We start from the raw sequence: 19114 nt of genomic DNA on the forward strand, positions 1-19114 counted from the left end.
AGAAGACAGCATACACTTCTGAATACACTATAAACTTTTTATTCCAGAATAGAGTGAGCGCTTTCGCCAACAGGCTTCTTCAGACTCTTAGTATATACAAACAAAGTTTCTTTTAGTTTAAAAAGCCCACCTTAAAATCCCATTGGTTGCAAGTCAACCATTTTAAAATTTAAAGTGATACTTATATCACATACTATAGCATTACAAATACAGCATTAAAGCTATATAAAAACAATCATACACCCATAGGACTTGTATAGAATGAAGACGTTATACAAGAATAAAAATATAAAATATAACTGTCTATTTACAAGAAAAATAATCATCAAAAATATGTTGTATGTTCCATAAACATCTAAATGCAGGAAACATGTTAACTCATTAGGCAGTTGATACTAAAGGTACAGAAACTCTCAATAGCTGCAAGATGTAAATGTAAAAATCAGAAACTGACAGCCAAGGTCTCATGTTGACCTAATACAAGACAGCTCTAACTACTACACAGTCTATAAACCTAACCCTAACAATAGTATATAGTATATGAAAGGGCTTCAGAATGAGAAATCTCTTGAATTACTCAGTTGGGTCAAAAACTAATATGCCAGTTTATATTTCGACCCTTAATTTAAAGTCCTAGTGCTGGAATTTTTTGTCATTAAGTCATAAACATCTTAATTACTTCACTCTACGAAGTCTCCTACTCTTAAGGAAGGGTTTAATCTGTACCTTGTCATTGAGGCCTGGAGGTACGTCCGCTCTCCATCTAATAATCCACCTAGTCTCACACTCTAATGTTCTGTTGTTAAGGTCACCTCCTCTGAAACCTTGTGTAAGGCTCTCGATGACAAAGAATTTGAAGGTATGATGTATCCCTTCTGTTTTGCAATGTCTAGCTAAGGCATTAACATCTGAGCCTATTCTAATCTGATAGTTATGTTCCCTGATGCGTTCTTTAAATGTACGATTCGTCTTCCCTATATAATAAGCAGAACATAAGCTACAGATGGCCACATAAACTATGTTCTTGCTCATACAATTAGTATTAGTATAAAAATTAAATACCTGTCCTGTAGTAGGATGTTTAAAGATGGTACTTGTATTAATGAATGTGCATTGATTGCATTTACCGCAAGGTACTGTATTCCCAGTTATACGTAGCTCATTCTGTTCATTAATAAGGTATCTCGGCCTACAAAGTATGCTCTTCAAATTAGGGTGATTCTTAAACGTAACACGTGGTCTAGGGCCCACAACATTACTCACCTCCCTATCTGACATTAAAATATCCCAATGTTTCTGCATAAAACCTTTGACTTCCAGACTAGCTCTACTGAAGGACAAGTTATCATCGAGAGCCTTACACAAGGTTTCAGAGGAGGTGACCTTAACAACAGAACATTAGAGTGTGAGACTAGGTGGATTATTAGATGGAGAGCGGACGTACCTCCAGGCCTCAATGACAAGGTACAGATTAAACCCTTCCTTAAGAGTAGGAGACTACGTAGAGTGAAGTAATTAAGATGTTTATGACTTAATGACAAAAAATTCCAGAACTAGGACTTTAAATTAAGGGTCGAAATATAAACTGGCATATTAGTTTTTGACCCAACTGAGTAATTCTCAAGAGATTTCTCATTCTGAAGCCCTTTCATATACTATATACTATTGTTAGGTTAGGTTTATAGACTGTGTAGTAGTTAGAGCTGTCTTGTATTAGGTCAACATGAGACCTTGGCTGTCAGTTTCTGATTTTTACATTTACATCTTGCAGCTATTGAGAGTTTCTGTACCTTTAGTATCAACTGCCTAATGAGTTAACATGTTTCCTGCATTTAGATGTTTATGGAACATACAACATATTTTTGATGATTATTTTTCTTGTAAATAGACAGTTATATTTTATATTTTTATTCTTGTATAACGTCTTCATTCTATACAAGTCCTATGGGTGTATGATTGTTTTTATATAGCTTTAATGCTGTATTTGTAATGCTATAGTATGTGATATAAGTATCACTTTAAATTTTAAAATGGTTGACTTGCAACCAATGGGATTTTAAGGTGGGCTTTTTAAACTAAAAGAAACTTTGTTAGTATATACTAAGAGTCTGAAGAAGCCTGTTGGCGAAAGCGCTCACTCTATTCTGGAATAAAAAGTTTATAGTGTATTCAGAAGTGTATGCTGTCTTCTGTAATCAGGAATCATCTTTTTGAAGTGGTGTTTACGTTTCATTGTCATCAGGGAACAACGTGTATGGTGACTGAACGATTATTTTACATATTGATCACGTTTGTTCCCGTCTTCGCTGGGGTGCTACTGTGCATTTGGATTGTTGTTATGTTTTGGAAAAGCTCACCTTGCCTCCTTTTGAGCCTGCTGCATCTTCTGACATCAAGTTTTTATCTTGGAAAACAGCCATCCTGTTAGCCCTGACCTCTGCCAGGAGAGTTTCAGAGTTACAAGCTCTTATGGCTGTGGAACCTTATATTATTTTTCATCAAGACAGGGTGTCTTTGAGGGCTAATCCTACCTTCATGCCTAAGGTGGTTTCCTAAGTGGCTTTAAATCAAACTATCCACTTGCCATCTTTTTTCCCCACTCCTCAAAATAAAGGGGAAAGGATCTTGCATTCCTTGGATGTACACAGATAGCTACGTTTTTACCTGGACAGAACCAAGGACGTCAGAAAATCAGAGCAATTGTTTGTTTCTTATGCTTCAAGTTCCCAAGGTAAAGCCATTTCAAAACAGACCATTTCTAAATGGATTGCTCATTGAATCAGATTTTGTTATTCACAGCATGGAAAGCAAATCCCATTGAGTATACGGGCTCATTCCACCAGATCTGCTGCCACTTCTGCTGCCTTCCTCAGGGGAGTTCCTACCAAAGACATTTAGGAAGCTGCAACTTGGAGTTCAGTGCATACTTTTTCAAAGCACTATAGTTTACCTTTCTACTCTAAGTCTAGGGCAGGCTTTGCCTCTGCAGTCTTGCAGGGCCTTTTAGCTGCCCCGTCTACTTTATGACCACCTCCCTTTCATTCTGCTTTGAGATTCTACCCTACAGTCATGACTGCAACAGTGAAACACGATGAACATAGTACAGTTGTGTACACCTACCATAAATGTAGATGTTCGAGTGTCTTCACTGTTACAGTCTGGGTTTCCCTCCCTCCTATCCCTTCTTATTTTTACTTTTGTATGGTTCCTTTTTTCACCATTCTTCTGTGGTGTATTTGCAAAGGATATGGGACCTTTCTCATTTTGGGACTCCTGACATCTGGGGCAAGAAAAACTAGAGAACATGGCGTCGGCTCTCAGCTGCTCCTGGCGCTCTGACGTCAGGGAGCATGGTTGAACAGCCGACGCCGGACCCAGACTTTGGGATTCTGGCCGACCGAGGACTGCCTTCTGGCAGGGGAGAACCCTACAGTCATGACTGCAACAGTGAAGACACTCTAACATCTACATTTATGGTAGGTGTACACAACTGTACTTTCCCTAGACCCTTGTACTAGCAGCTAGTACCCTTGGCCCCTATCTAGTAGTGCTGTTGGTGTGATCCCCGGTGTGAACTTTGTTACCCATCCACTCATCAAGGTTCCTCTGTCTTATGTAGATTGGGACTCTGTTCTACAGTAAGGGAAGTCTCTGCGAAGGGAATCTATCCCTCCAGCATGTTCTATTCATTGTTGTGTTGAGGTTTATATCCCTAGAGCGTGTAGCTCGAGTAGATTTGGTTTTGATAAGATGGAGCATGTTCAACCATTCTGGGTTGGACATGGCTCTGTATGTTAGACAGAGATCGCCTCTGAGAAAGCGGTATGCAACAGAGAACAGTCTTGGCTTTTTCAATTGTGCTGCATAGGGCAACTGTTTGAGGCCAGTAATCCTCTTGGTTAGGTACTTTTGTGGTCTCTCCAGCTGCTGGAGATGTCTAGCCAGGTACATTCCAATTGGTGCATTGTAGTCAATAATGTGTCTGATGAGGGAAGAGTAGAGGGGCACCATTACATCCTTAGATCTTGATGCGAACCCTTTCGTGATCAGATGGGTCACATAGAAGGATTTTCTAACCACTTTGGCAACATGGTTATCAAAGGAAAGATGACTATCTACTTGGGTCCCTAGATCCCTTATTTCTTCAGATTTCAGGGGATTACCTCCTATGTTGTAGTTTGCGGGTACTCTTTGTTTTCCAAAGGGGATTACTACGCATTTTTTTGCATTTAGCTTGAGGCCATGGCTTTGACACCATGCATCAGTCTCATTTAGGCCCTTCTGGAGGATCTCCATGTCAGTCGGAGACTCTATTATAGCACCCAGTTTGCAGTCGTCCGCAAACTTAGTCAGCCACAGCCCTTCCGTGCTTGCCTGTACTTCTGAGAAGTATATGCCATACAGGAGGTGCCCCAGGACAGAGCCCTGAGGCACACCACTCGTTACTGGTCTGGATTCGGACATAGATCCCGCTACTCTTACTTTATGGGATCTGTCAGAGTGCCAGTTTGCAATCCATCTTGTGACATAAGGGTTTATGCCCAGATTGGTGAGCTTATCAATAATACCTGAATTGGGGAATGGTGTCAAATGCTTTAGCAAGGTCAAGGTAAGCCATGTGTACCTCCTTTCCCTTATCTATAGCCTGAGTAACTGTCTCAAGTGAAATCCACCAGGTTCAGGAGGCATGATTTGCCCTTGACGAAGCCGAACTGTGTGGGGTCCAGTGGCTGGAGGTTCCCAATCTCTCCATTTAGGAGTTCCATAATGATTCGCTCCATAGCCTTACAGATCAGACTGGTCAGGCTTATTGGTCGGTAGTTCCCAGGGTCAGTTGTGACCCCACCCTTGTGTAGCGGGACCACCACTGCCGTGCGCCATTCTATGGGCACATATCCTGTGGAGAGGCTGAGACTGAACAGGGTATTAAGATGCGGGGTTAATTCCTTTTGGAGCTCACGTATGACACAGCCTGGGACACCATCTGTTCCCATGGAGGCAGTGTTTTTAGCTTTAGATAGATCCTTGTTAACCAGTGTATCAGTAATAATTGGACTTGCACAATCCCCTAGAATGGTAATAGGCCCTGTAGGTGGTGGTGGTGTTGGGGGGGGGGGGATTTGCACTGAACCTGTCAGCCAAGATGTTGGCAATGTCAGAAGGGTCAGTGTATTTTGTTCCATTTTGTACTAGCTCAGAACAGACCTGAGCGTTGCCATCCTGACTCTCTTCCCCATCCCCCTTGCAAACCACGCAGGTTCTGCAGAATGCAGGATTCCTTTAAGTACCTTTTCCAAAATCCATCTGCTGATCCTGAGGTGGTCACCCCAGGACCCAGAAGGACTAGAGACAGTTCCTCTAGAAGCTCTTTACCCTACGCATAAAGAGAGCCGAGCCCTTGATAGATTTGGGAAAGTTTATATTTCAGTTAACATTAATATGCGGGCTGTCAGTTGTCAATTTCACATGATTAAATGTCAGCAAACTATTCTTTATCAGCTGAAACAAAAGGTCTCTCCTGTAGAGGATAACAGTCTTTTTAAAATCTTTAGGTTCTCTGCTATTCCAGTTCTCTCGTAGCTAGCCATTCCTTAAACTGTCTATGATACTGTGGAAGCTTTTGGCTGGGTAGCTGCTACTAGGTTAATGATTAGAAGAAATGCATGGCTTAGGGAACAATCTCTTTATGACCTTGTTAAATGTAACCTTTTTGATGCTCCCCTTGACACGGAATTTCTCTTTGGACCTGAAGCTGAGGCTGTTCTCAAAAAAATGGAAGACTAAGGTAAGTCTCTGCAGACTGTTAGACTTCCTCCAAGTTCAGCATCTCCGGTTTAACAGGAACTATCCCACTAATCTTTGGTTCTTTTCCTCCCAAGCTAGAGGCAGGCAGAGGAAAACCCAGCGGGAAAGGACTATTGGAGAACAGCAGCTTCAGAGATCCAGACAATGGTCTTTAGAAGCTTTCAGGCAAGGGAGTTCTAGGCCCCAGGCTTCTCCCAGAAGGCAGCAATGACTTTCCGACCCTGCACCCCCCCCCTCCCCCGGACTCTAATAACTTCAGACAAGTGAGTTCTAGACATTATTTTGTATGGCTACAAACTTGCTTTCAAAGAGCCTTTAAAACACTGGCTATCCAGTTATTCTTCAGAATCAGAAATCAGAGGCCCTTTTGCAAATACAGAATTTGTGTGCTCTGGGATTAGTGGAATCCGTCCCAAAACTTCAAAAAGGCAAGGGGTTCTACTCCAGGTTATTTCTGATTACAAGAAAAGAAGGCCCTTGGCAGCCTCTGTTACATCTGTCCAACCTCTGTCAGTTTCTGCAGGTACCAGAATTCAAAATGTTGACATTTAAAATGTAACTCTTACCCATGATGGCCCCGTTGGTCTTTATGGCTTCTCTGGATTTAAAGGATGTCTTGCTGCACATCCCAATTCATGAATCGCACAGAAGCTTTCTTTGCTTTAGAGCAGGTTCCAGTTACTACCAATTTTCAGCACTGCCCTTGGCTTACCCAAGATGATCTGTCCTCCCTAGGCTTTATGGTAAATCTGCAAAACTTCAGTAGTGATCCAGCCAACAGGATAGTCTTCCTGAGAGCATTCCTTGATTATTCACTTCAAAAAAGCCTTCCTTCCCCCCCCAGACAAGGTCTCCTTTCTGATCCATTACTTTCAAAGCATCCAGGAAAAACATTCCATCTCAGCCAGAGTTTCTTCGGCCACTGAGATACATTGCATCTTGCATCCTCATGGTTACCCTGGCCAAGCTGCACTTGAGGAAACCACAATGGTACATCAGAATTGCACGTTTCCAACACTTGGTCCCTAGAGACCAAAATTCAGTTGATCCCTTGTCTCAAAGAAGAGTTTGCATGGTGGGTACAGACTTGTACCCAAAGTTAGGGTGGACTTCCATTCAGATTCAATCCCCAGGGCAAACTCTCACTACATATGCCTCATAGACAGCCTGGGTGACTCACTTTCAACACTTACAGTTCCAAGGGAAGTGGGAGGCTCAGTTCATGGACAGGCACTTTAACTGTAAAGAACTTATGGCAGTGCAAAAAGGCCCGATTGCTTTTGAGGAAAAATGGGAACCAGGGATCCTTTTCGTCAAGACAAACCACACTGCAGTAATTTGGTACATAAATAGGCTTGGGGGGGGCATCTGCTCTTACCCTCTATGCTACCTAGCTTCGGAAGTCTGGGAAACTACGCACTTTCTGGGGTTGCACCTCCTGGCACAGTCTTCCAGGGGTTCAAAATTCTCTAGCAGATCGCCTCAGCAGAAAGTTGATAGACCTCCACGAATGGCGTCTGCATCAGGAAATTTTTCTTACCATTGCCTAGAGATGTGGAAAACGGTCAACTGAAAAAAAATCCTGTTCCAGGACCCAATAGGAATCATCCTGTAGAACAGACAACTTCTCCCTTCCCTTGGACTCATCTTTTCCTTTATGCATTCTCTCCCATAATCCCTACTGCCTAGAGTGCTTCTAAAGATGAGGGAGGAGTGCCCAAGGGCAATACTGATAGCCCCAGACTGGCCCAGGCAGCACTGGTATCCTTTGCTTCTTGAATTAACCAACCAGAGTCCATGGCTGGTCCCCCGCAGAGGTGACGTTCTCTGTCAGGATATTGGAAAGATGGTGCGCCCCAATTTGCAGACGCTCAGCCTTTCAGCTTGGATAATCCCACATCTTCCAGCAACAAGCTTAACCTAGCAAACTGGTCCAGGACATTAAGGAATCCAGAAGGCCTAGCAGTAGGAGATCATACTTGTCTAAATGGGAAACATTTTCCATCTGGTGCCGGCATTAACACCACAGTCCTCATTCAGTCCGGATTAGTACCATTCTAGGTTATCTGTCTAATCTGGTTGATAAAGGCCTTTCCCTTCCATTACAATTCATGTGTCTGCCCATTCTCTTCCTAACGTCTCTTCTTATCCCCTCTTAAGACAATTTCTTAAGGGAGTCATCCACATCAGATCACCCAGGAGGGAACCTGCCCCTCCATGGGACCGTAACTTTCTTCTGGAGAAATTGACATTGCCTCCTTAGAACCTGCGGCATCTGCCCCACTGAAGTTTTTCACTTGGAAAACTGCCCTGCTGCTGGCTGTCATCCAATCCAGGAGGGTCTCCGAACTGCAGGCTGTCATGGCAGTGGAACCATTTCTCATCTTCAACCATACATGGTTTCCCTTAGAACTAACCCTTCCTTCATGCCCAAGGTGGTCACTGACACTTCTATAAATCAAGCTATTTATCTGCTCACATTTTTTCCCAACCTCCAAAACAAAGGGAGAAGAATACTTAATTTCTTGGATGTGTATAGGCAGCTCCGCTGCTATTTTGACAAAACAAGATCTTTGAGAAAATCTGGCCAGCTTTTTGTGACCTTTGCTCTGGTTTCTGATGAGGTAAAGCCAGCTTAAACAGACCATCTTTAAATGGATCTACCACTGTATCACTTTCTGTTATAGCCATCATGACAAGAAGTCACTTGAGGCTGTTAGGTCACAGTCCACTAGGGCTACTGCAACCTCTGATCTTTCTTGAAAGGAGTACTTACTAAGGACATCCTGGAAGCTGCCACCTAGCCATATGTGCATACCTTCACCAAACATTACCACTTGACAGCCTTTTTTAAGTCCACTGCAGGATTTGCCACTGTCATCTTGCAGGGCATCCTCTCCTCTCCTTAATCTCCTTCCACAATCTCTCTTGCTTTGGGAATCTTCCCACAGGTCAGGACCGCAACAGTGAAACGTGAAGAACATAGAGTTGTGTACACTTATCATAAATGTAGATGTTTGAGTGTATTTATTGTTGCAGTCTTTCCCTCCCTCCTTCCCCCTTAGCTACTAGGTAGTCTATTCATAATTTCTTTTTAGGCAAGAAACCCCTCTTACCTTTTCTTACTGTAGGGGTTCTCTTCCTTATTTCCCTACTGCTCACTTGAGTCTCCCCCTGGTAGGGGACAAGAAAAAACTGATTTCATGATGTAAGCTTTTTCCGTATATACCCGAGTGTACTGAAGTTGGTTAGGGTGTCCGGCAGCCTTAGGAGGAGCAAAGAATTTCTCTGGTACTCAGACCTGCCGAGGGCTTTCACGGCAGGAAATCCCACAAGTCAGGACTGCAACACTTAATACACTGAAACATCTACATTTATGGTGAACTGTAGGCAACTGTACTTTGCCCAGAAAATAAGATCTATGTGGTAAAGTGGAAGGATTTGTAATACTGGAGAAGATTTTTGCCAATCTGATTTTTTTTTGAAGATGTCCACTGCATTCTGAAAATTACATGGCTGATGGGACCATTCTTTTTTGTTAAAACCTTAAGGTGGTGGTACATCCATTAAAATTATGCTCCTATATGAATAACCAAAATAATTTTTTTGTTTCTGACTGTCTTATACAGCTGACACTTATTTACACAACAGTTTGTACTTCAACCTTTGGATTGCAGTGTAGTGCAACTGCATTAGGAAAACTCAAATTACCAGGCTGTAAAATGTCAGTCGTGCAAAGCATCCATCTAACTTGCACACATTTACAGTACTGCAAACGTTTGCAAAGCAGTATTCCTATTTCTAGCACTTTTTGCAAAAAAATTAAACTAAATGACAGTCCAGCAAACTGCAGTGTAGCAGCAGTCATTTAAATAAAATGTTCAGGAGATTGCTTTTGAGAATGGAGAGGTATTTCTTCCGTACACTGCTAGCAACCACTGAAACCCTTACTAAGAAAACAGTGTAAAATGGATGGATTGATGGTATTGAGCAAAAATGAAAGACCCCAGGTTTTTACGTATGAGGTTGTAAATTCAACTTGTTTCGTTTTTTATATCAGCTTTGATATTGTTTGAACTGCATTCACATTAGTTGGGTTTCTTGAAATGAAGGTACTTAAGTTGCCTAAATTTCTTTTTCAGGGTTTCGTAAAAATGATGAAATGAAGGCCGTGGAATTATTGCCAATTTTAAAAGAGAAAGTTGCTTACCTTTCTGGTAAGATTCTTAGTTTGTCATTTATATCACTGCATATTTCACATAATTTAATTTTGTTGGAGTGTTGTACATTGGTATAGAAAAATTCTTACATGTGGTTCTGCTTTGTATAGGAGAATTTGCTACTTTAGTAGATTGCATTGCCCACTAATTTTTTTGCCAAACTGTTAATTTAACAGTTTGGCAGTTCATAGCCTAGCCATAACAATTCCCTGGCTATTTCTTCCCACAATATTTACTTCCCTGGACCCCTGTCTAGCCGGGCAACTGACATTATCCCTGGGGTAAATTTCCCATCTCCCATCCAGTTGTCAAGGTTCCTTTTGAAGAGTTGTAAGGAGGTGCTCTGCTTGACATGTATGGGCAATCTATTCCAGAGTATGGTGAGTGTCTGTGTCAGGAATCTATTCCTCCAGCATGTTTTGTTCATTGTGATAAGGTTTGGGTCCCTGGAGCATGTGGCTTTGATGGATTGGGATTTTTTTTAAGTGTAGCATGTCCAACAGCTCTGGGTTTGACATGGCCTTGTATGTTAAGCAGAGATCTCCTCTGAGTAGACGATATGCAAGAGAGTATAGCTGGAGTTGTTTTAGTTTGTCAGCATAGGGCATCTGCTTTAGTCCTGTAATTCTTTTAGTCAAGTGTTTTTATGGCCTTTCCAGTTGTTGTAGAGGTCTTGTAAGGTACATACCAAATGGGGCGTTGTACTCTATGATGGGTCTAATGAGGGATGAGTACAGTGAGACAGTTGACCTCCTTTTTATGGATGAAAAGCCCTTAGTGATGAGGTGTCCTGAATGTTGTGGCGATGTGGTTATCGAAGGTGAAACCACTGTCCATCTGTGTTCCTAAGTCTCTTATTACACTTTCGGTGTTTAGTGTACAGCCACCTATGCGGTAATTCATGGGTACATGGTTTTTCCCAAAGGGGATAACTATACACTTCTTGGCATTGAGCTTGAGCCCATGGCTCTGGCACCAAGCATCTGTTGATGCAAGGCCCTTTTGTAGAATATCCGCATCATTTGGGGATTCAATAATGGCTCCCAGTTTGCAGTCATCTACAAACTTTGTTAGCTAGAGTCCCTTATTGTTGGCCTGTACTTCAGAGAAGTAGATGCCAAACAAGAGTGGTCCCAGGACTAACCCTGAGGTACTCCACTTGTCTGGAGCTGTATTTGGAGTCTGCTACTTTTACAGTGTGGGTTCTGTCAGTAAGCCAGTTGGCAACCCTTTGAGTGATGTAGGGATCTATGCCCAGCTTAGTAAGCTTATCTGTGATTCCAGAGTGGGGGATGGTGTTGAAGGCCTTGGCGAGGTCCAGATAGGCTGTGTGGACTGCCTTACCCATGTCCATAGCTCTGGAGACAGATTCAAAGAAGTCAGCCCTTATGGAGTGGGATAACTGCAGCTGTGCACCACTCAGTGGTCCCGAAGCCTGAGGTGGGGCTGTGATTAAACATGACACTTAGGTGAGGTGGCAGTTCATTTTGTAGTTCATGTAGTACACATCCCAGGATGTCTTCTGGTCCCATGGGTGCTGTATTCTTAGCTTTGGAGAGTACAGTTTTTACCTGTGTGGCCATGATTACCGGAATTTGCCAATCTTTCGGTATTGAGATGGGCCCTTTAGGGAGTGAGAGGGGGTTAATTAATTTTTTTAAAGGTTGCGAGACCAACTTTTCTTTTTAAGCAGTGAATGGTTCCCATGTATAAAGATGAATGCAGACGCTTGTGTGTGTGAAAAGGAAATTTCATTTTGCTGCTGTAGACATAATCTTTAAAAGCTGTAGGTGGCGGGACTTGGATACACTTAAGATTGTTGGAAGTTTTCAAATACCTTTGTGTTCCCGACATCTGCTACATATCCTCCTTTCTCCCCGTTTTTGCCATGCTCTGATCTGCATACCCTTAGAATTATAAGGTTTTTATGATGAATATGTTTTGAGTTCCCATTGTGTGTGTTTTTCCCTTTCCTTTCAGCTTTTACTGTGGGCTGCAAAAAACAAACGGGCCTAGCGCTGGTGTATGCAGCAACCTCCATTTTCTGAAAAAGTCTGTAGTTGGGCCATCCTCCTGCCTTCTGATCATTTTGAAGTGTTTGATATTGTTTGGGAACATCACAGAAATTGATCAGGTTCCAGTTTAGCAACCTGTGAAGGTAGGAAAAGGCCAACTAAGTTGTGCCCCTATCACTATTGTTCAGAAGGAGCACTGATTTCCAGAACTAGCAGCTTCTGCCTCTGTTTTGTCAAGTTTGTAACAGTTTAAAAACACTATGTTCATAAAAAAATTAGATCTTCTCTTAAAGGAAGCAGCTTGTTAATCTGTAGCTGCTCCTTCAGGTACGAATGCAGAGCCTTCTACTTCTGTAGGATGGCTTGCCCAAAGTTGCTCATAAACTATGCCAGCAATTTGTCAGGAGACTCTCTTCCTTACCGTTGTCAAAGTTTCTGTTTTCCTTCCAGGATTTCCAGACTGGTTGGGGCATTTTTGTAGGCAAGTAGTTGTTTGCTTAGATTTAAGTTTGTTTGTTGAGTTTTCTTACAACTTAGCATTTGTTGACCAGGGCAGTCTTTATTGGCAGAGCATACTTTTAGCATATGCTTGTTGAGAAGAACCCTCAAAAATAGGACCAACATAATATGATGATGCAGTATATAAATACTTGAAGAATAAATTGTTTTATGCAGGTACAGTGCAGCATTAAACATTTTTGTCCTGTCTAAATATACATATTTACATTTTAATAAGTAAGAAAGGAAAGATTTTGCAGTACAAAGTTTGTGTGTATTTGTTGGAGATGGAAGAGCATATTTTTAAGCGTTTCATAGATGTATTCACAGTAGTATATTGGTAGTGTAATATGTTACTAACAGAGTAAGTTTAACTTTAATAGAGGATTAGTGAGTTAATTATTTTTATTTTATTTATTTATTTATTTGCAGTTGGTATACCAGGATAGTCCATTGGGCCATTTGAACCCATTTTCAATGGAGTCCTGGGGAGAAAAGCTCCAATAGCAGTCTAGGTTACAATAGTTTAAAGATTATATTTATACAAGGGTTGTAGTTTTGAGCAAGACATTTACAATTAATACAGCAAACATTGCAAATAATACACCCTAGTGATGAGGTTGGAGTTAAAACTGACTGGCAATGGAACATTGCATTGTACAGCTGAGAAACATTTCTTCTTAGGAACTTACAGTTCATAGTTGCATTCTGAGTCATTGTTTACAAATCGCATATAAGTAGTAACAGTCTGATGCATTATTTACAACTAACATATAAGTACTGGAATATAAGTATATGGAGAGATGATAGAAGGAGAAAGTTTTTGATGACAATAAGATCGAAAGAGAAGAGAGAAAGAGAGAGAGAAGGAATCTAAGGCATGGAATGCAGGGGATAAAGGAGTTTATTTTCCATAGAATGAAGGGAACAGGAGTTTGATATCATTTGTTATGTGGGGAGAGAGCAGGAGCATTCCCATTGGGATATTAGGTGTGAGTGAAGAGATTTTGTGAAAGAGTAATGGTTAGAAGTGGTACGAATGGAAGGTGGTAGGGAGTTCCAGAGACGTGCTAAACCATAAGATAGAAGATTTTTGCCTGGTGGACGGGATGGTTTGTACACTTCTATTAGATTTTGATTATTGGACCTTAGTACTCTATCAGGAAGGTACATCTTAAAGGTAGAAGAGAGGGAAGGACAGAGGGTGGGGTTAAAAATGAGCCTATGTGCAAGAGTTAGTTGTGTATAGATGAGTTGATTTGGTAGTTCTAGCCATTTTAGTTTTTGGAGAGAAGAGCAGTGATGGGAGGACGACTTATGGCTGGTAGCAAATTTGGCAATTTTGTTGTTGCAGGAGGAAAGTTGAGATTTAAGAGAGGATTTTAGTTTAGTGAGAAGAGGAGTTCCGTCGAGAAGGGAGGGGATAAGAAAGGAAGCAGAGAGAGTTACTTTAGTGGTAGGGGTAAGGTAATGATTTTGTCGGTAGAGCATGCCTAGTTTTTGATGGGTCTTTTTGATGTTTAGTTTTAAGTGGGAATGGAATTTAAGCTGGTTGTCAATTTGGACCCCAAGTAATTTGGTCTCCGATACCAGTTCCAGAGGTATATTGTTTTGGCTAGTGATAGTGAAGGAGTTAAAGTTGAATGAGGTAGTTTTAGAGGGAGTAAATACCATTAGTTTGGTTTTAGAGTTATTTAATACAAGGTGGTTTCTTTACATCCATTGCTCAGTGGTTGAAAAAGCTTCTTGAGTAAGTTTTAGGAGTACAGGAGTAGATGTGGCAGAGCAGATGATAGTTGAATTATCTGCATTTTGGATGGTATTTGAGAAAGGAGTAGAGTTCTGGAAATCATTTATAAATATATTAAAAAGAAGGGGACCTAATATGGATCCTTGGGGGACTCCGGTTGGGGTATTAAGAAATGAGGAGGTGGCCTTTTTCCATTTTACTGCTTGATATCGGTTAGATAAGTAGCTGGAGAACCAATTCAAGGAAGAAGGGGATAGGTTAACTTTAGAGAGTTTAGTTAAAAGCAGGCTATGAGAGATAGTATCGAAGGCTTTAGAAAGGTCTAGTAGAAGGGTGGAAACAATAAGGCCAGAATCCCGGGCTTTATTAATAGTTTCAAGGAAGGAGAGAAGGGCAGTCATAGTACGGTGATTTGGCCTGAATCCATGTTGTGTGGGGGTTAGAAGCTGATTTTTTAAGAGGTGTGGAAGAAGTTGTTGTATGCATTTTTCTAAGAGTTTAGAGATAGTAGACAGGATAGCAATGGGACGGAAGTTGGTAACATTATTATTGTTGCCTCCTTTATGTAATGGTATAATGAAGGCCTTTTTCCAAATTTTGGATACTATGCATTCCTGGATTGAACGGTTAATTAGAATGCTAATGGGGTAGGTGACTGCTTCAGCGGCTGGACTGAGAAAATAAGCAGGGATATTACCTGGAGCATTGGAGCATGGCTTCAATTTCTGGAGGAGTTTTTTTTATAGTAAAAGTGGGAATTGGTTTTAATGAGAAGGGAGGACACTGGGAAGTGTGGGAAGTAGGGGAAGGAGCTGGAGAGGGGTGAGTGATAGTAGAAGAAGGGTTGAAGGACTGTGAGTTAGTGGTGGAAGAACAGGGAAGAGTAATGGTAGAGGAGGTGATGTGGAGATTGTGGTGGTATTAGAGAAAGATGAAGTAAGTTTAGAAATAGTCAATGAAAAAAATGTTAAATTGGGTTGCAAAGTCAGTGTCAGTAGCATTAGGGTGAGGGGAGAAGGTGTCTAGTTTTCCGGGGTTTAGGAGAGTGGCGATACCTTTACAGAATTTGTGAGGGTTTGTTTTGTTGTTGTTTTGTAGTGTGGAGAAAAAGTTTTGTCGGTCGGAAATGATGAGTTTTTTTTACTTTATTTCGAAGTGTTTTGTATTCAAGAAGGGTGAGGGGGACCTATTTTTTAGGTAATGAGCCCAGGCTTTATCTCTTTGCCTCATAATAGTTAGTGTGTTTTTAGTAAGCCAAGCGGCTGTTTTAGTTTTTATTCTCTTTGTCCTTATGGGAGCATGGTAGTCTAGAATTTTTAGGAATGAGGTGTTAGTGAGCAACTGCGTTGTCGAGAGGTAATGTTTTTAGACAGTTCCAGTTTATAGCTTTTAGGGAGTTAGTGAAGGATGTTGTGTTAGTTTTTTTGGTTACATATGGTAATATAGTTGTGGGAACGATGTAAGGATAAATGGAATCGGTATGTAAAGATGGGAAGATGGCCACTAAGAGGATCATGAAGAGTACCCCTGTCAGAGAAGTATTGAGGATGTGAGACTAGAATCCAGTCCAAAATACTGCCACTGGAGAGGTTTTTTTTAGGGATGTGTTATAGAGTTAATTAGTTGTGAAAAGTTGTAGAGGTTGATAAGTGGGTTTGTAGGAGATTGAATGGAAGCCCAGTTAATATTCACATCTCCTAGGATTATTGTTTCATTACTGATGTTGGTGGAGAGTAAGGAGAGGATGTGTTCAAGAGTAGAAATATTATCCCCTGGGGGGATGTAGAGGGAAGCTATACATATGTGCTTATGTTTGTTAATTTGAAGTATTGCAAGGAGTAGTTTGGCGTTATTAAAGGGTGGGGTAGGCTTATTATAGGGAGTGACTGATAAGGAGGATGAGTATATGAGTGCTGCTACTCCCCCTTTTTTGTGGGATCTATCTTTTGTAATGATAGAGTAATTTGGTGGTATAATTTCAGAGTCTTTTATGTGGGGTTTTAGCCAAGTTTCTGAGATGGATAGGATGTCAGGTTTATTATGATTTATCCAGGCATGGAGGTTTTGGATTTTATTAACTATACTCTGAGAATTTAAAGAAGTAAGGAATATGGACTTGTCTGTGGTGGATGAGTTGGATGGGCCAGGGTCTGTGGTGGATGAGTTGGATGGGCCATGGTTGGGATGGATGTCACCTGATAGTAGACTACAGATCAGATATGAGGTTGAGTTAGAGAGGTAATAGCACAGTTTCGAGTGTAGGTTGGATTCAGGTGAAATTATTAAGGGTTTGTTAGTTATTAGTGGGGTAGGAGTTCTATATGAGGTAATACGTTTGTAGGGAAAAAGTAGGATGTTTGTTATAGGATAAAGGTGGGGGGGAGATTGGGGTCCAAGAATGTGGGTGAGAGAAGGAAAGTTGGTTAGTTACATGGAAGGAATGTTGATGGTATGGAGTGTGGGGCTGGGTGAGGTAGTGAAGGTAGGATAGGTTGAGAAGTAAAAGTAGTAGATAGGAGATTTGTGAGTGTTTAGATAACATGGTGGAATAGGCTATTTAGAGGTACTATTTTTGTGTAGTGTTGGTAGTTACAAGAGAGGGATATATATAGAGTAGCTAGTAAGTTCATAAAGGAGGGGGAGGGGTGAACAGTAAGTGAGGGATTAGTGTGGGTATGCTGGGGAGTGCTTGTGGAGAGGATGATGAGGCCGAATTGGATAGGTGGGATCACAATTAGTAGTTGTCTTTGAGTTTGGGCAGCACTTTCAGGTCAGTGTATTAGATGAATGGAAGCAATTGTTTTTTTTTTTTTGGCATTTGTTTACTGGGAAGGTCTGTGTAAGAGCCCATTTTCGGAGGTGGCCCAGGTAGAAAAGTTTCCATGTATTACAATACATTTTAACAACAATGTATTCCTTTATGCAGAGGTATAATGTGTGACTTTTTTCCAGAGAGAGGGAACGTGGAGTTCCAGTTTTGGCCTATTTCTAAGGATTGAGACAGGGTATGCAATGCTGTCAGCTGCTGTTTAAGGTACTTGCTTGTGAGGTCATCAGCTGAAGTAGAGCTTTGTTTTAATTTGCCTAAGAGTAGTTTTATATAATATTTCGGCACAGGTTTGAAGGTTCAAGTGGGTGTTGCGATACTTGGCTGCTAGGCAGTGTTAGGGTTAGATGTTTGGGAATCATTGGTTAGACGTACTCTCTTTGAAGTAAGAGTCGAATTGTGTTGTTTTGAGTGATGAGTTATTTGGAGAGGGGGTGTAAGGTTTAATTTATGGCCAGGGTACAAGATTTCTTTAATGGCTATTAAGAATTCTTTACAGTTGTGCTTACTGTTGTTCTGAAAGTTTTTATAGTGTAGTTTTTTTGTATTCATTAATTTGCTTTTTAGTAAGATTTCAAAGCATTTTGAAATTGTCAAGATATTGTGGTTTATATTCTTGCTATTTCTTTGCTTTTTCTCTATCCTGCATTAGCATTCTACTTTTTATAGATAGCAAAATTTCATAATTTGTGTTTAGTTTTTTTCCTTCTAGAAGTTGCAAGGCTATTTAGAATATTCAGGAAGGTTTTATTGATTTATTTACCGCATTGTCTTAAGGGATGAATTTTTAGGAAGTTCCAGTTAATAGATGTTTAGTAATGAACATTTCTGGTTTAAACCTGTAAAGGTTGTGTTTTTATAAACATTCTCGTTAAGTGGATGTGCAAGATGTCTGGTTGTATAGATTTGGAGATGATCATTCAGGCAGTTAGACATTGTACCTGAGATGGTGGTATTTGATAGGATCTGATAGTAGGATACAGTTTAATAGGGAATTTGATGTTATGGTATGCGTGGGGCTATTAATTAGTTGCATGAAACCAAAGGAGATGATGATCCATATTAATATTGCAGTATTCCTAACAGTTGGGATCCCCTGCCAAGGGCAGGCTGACATAAAGCCTTTAGGTTGCTTTTAGGGTACGCTGTATGTCACATGCATGCTCCTGACATAGTGTAGGGCATAACATTCATGTCCAGACATACCATACTCAGAACTTCTTTGCCACCAGTCTGAGTGGCATCTCTGATTATGTAGGTCTGATTGCTCGAGTAATTGCTGGTGTACCTAGCCATTCAGATAAATGCTGTTGGTATTCTTTTGTTTATTTTCTTTTTGCTTTTTACTTTTGTATTGCCGTGTGGTTTTATGTCATCCAGAAGGGTAAATGCTAGTGTGGGAGGCAGATTCCCCTTAACGATCATTATGAGCAGTGCTAGTTTTGTTTTTGTGTCCTGTACTGTTTGTCTGGCTTTTGTTCCAAAGACTTTCCCTCACTTTTCATCTTGAAAACCAACATCTCAAACTTTAGTGAAAAACACTGTGGAGGGTATTTCCCAACTAGAGGTTCAGCCATCTTTGAAGAATGCCAGGAAAGTCAGGTCTGATTCTTCGTCTGTGCCTCCTACATCTAACGTCTCTCTCAAGGCTCATGAAAGCCTGCAGGTTTGCCCAGCTACTGGGTCGGATTCTTCTGCCATGACTGTTTTTGTAGGTTGGCATGTATCGGAACCACTGCTTATTATCACTGAAAGGCCTATGGTTGTTCCCCAGATGTTGGTGAGGGAGGAAGTTACGACTACGATTGAGTGCATGCAACACTGGAGACTTCTATTTTTCATAAGGCTGATGTCCCCTTAAAGAAGCAAAAGACAAAATATGTTTCTTCTGCTGCTAAGGACTTTCACAGTGAAGGGCAGAATTTTACACCAGGCTTATTTAATGCTGTTATGGCCTTGAAGCCTCCTCAGGAGGTCTCTGTCCTGAGTCCTCTTAGGT

At 41.1% G+C, this 19114-nt stretch overlaps 1 protein-coding gene across 1 annotated transcript in view; it reads left to right on the forward strand.

Annotated features, from left to right (window-relative positions):
• Positions 1-19114, forward strand: part of TRIO (trio Rho guanine nucleotide exchange factor) — a 5137669-nt gene that overhangs the window by 367341 nt on the left and 4751214 nt on the right. The window contains exon 2 of the mRNA XM_044065600.1: positions 9948-10022. Coding sequence (XP_043921535.1) covers positions 9948-10022 — 75 coding nt within the window. The remainder of the gene's footprint in view (positions 1-9947; positions 10023-19114) is intronic.

Source organism: Protopterus annectens, chromosome 3.part0, assembly GCF_019279795.1.
Source record: "Protopterus annectens isolate FY-2018-M chromosome 3.part0, PAN1.0, whole genome shotgun sequence".
NCBI classification, from domain to species: domain Eukaryota; kingdom Metazoa; phylum Chordata; order Ceratodontiformes; family Protopteridae; genus Protopterus; species Protopterus annectens.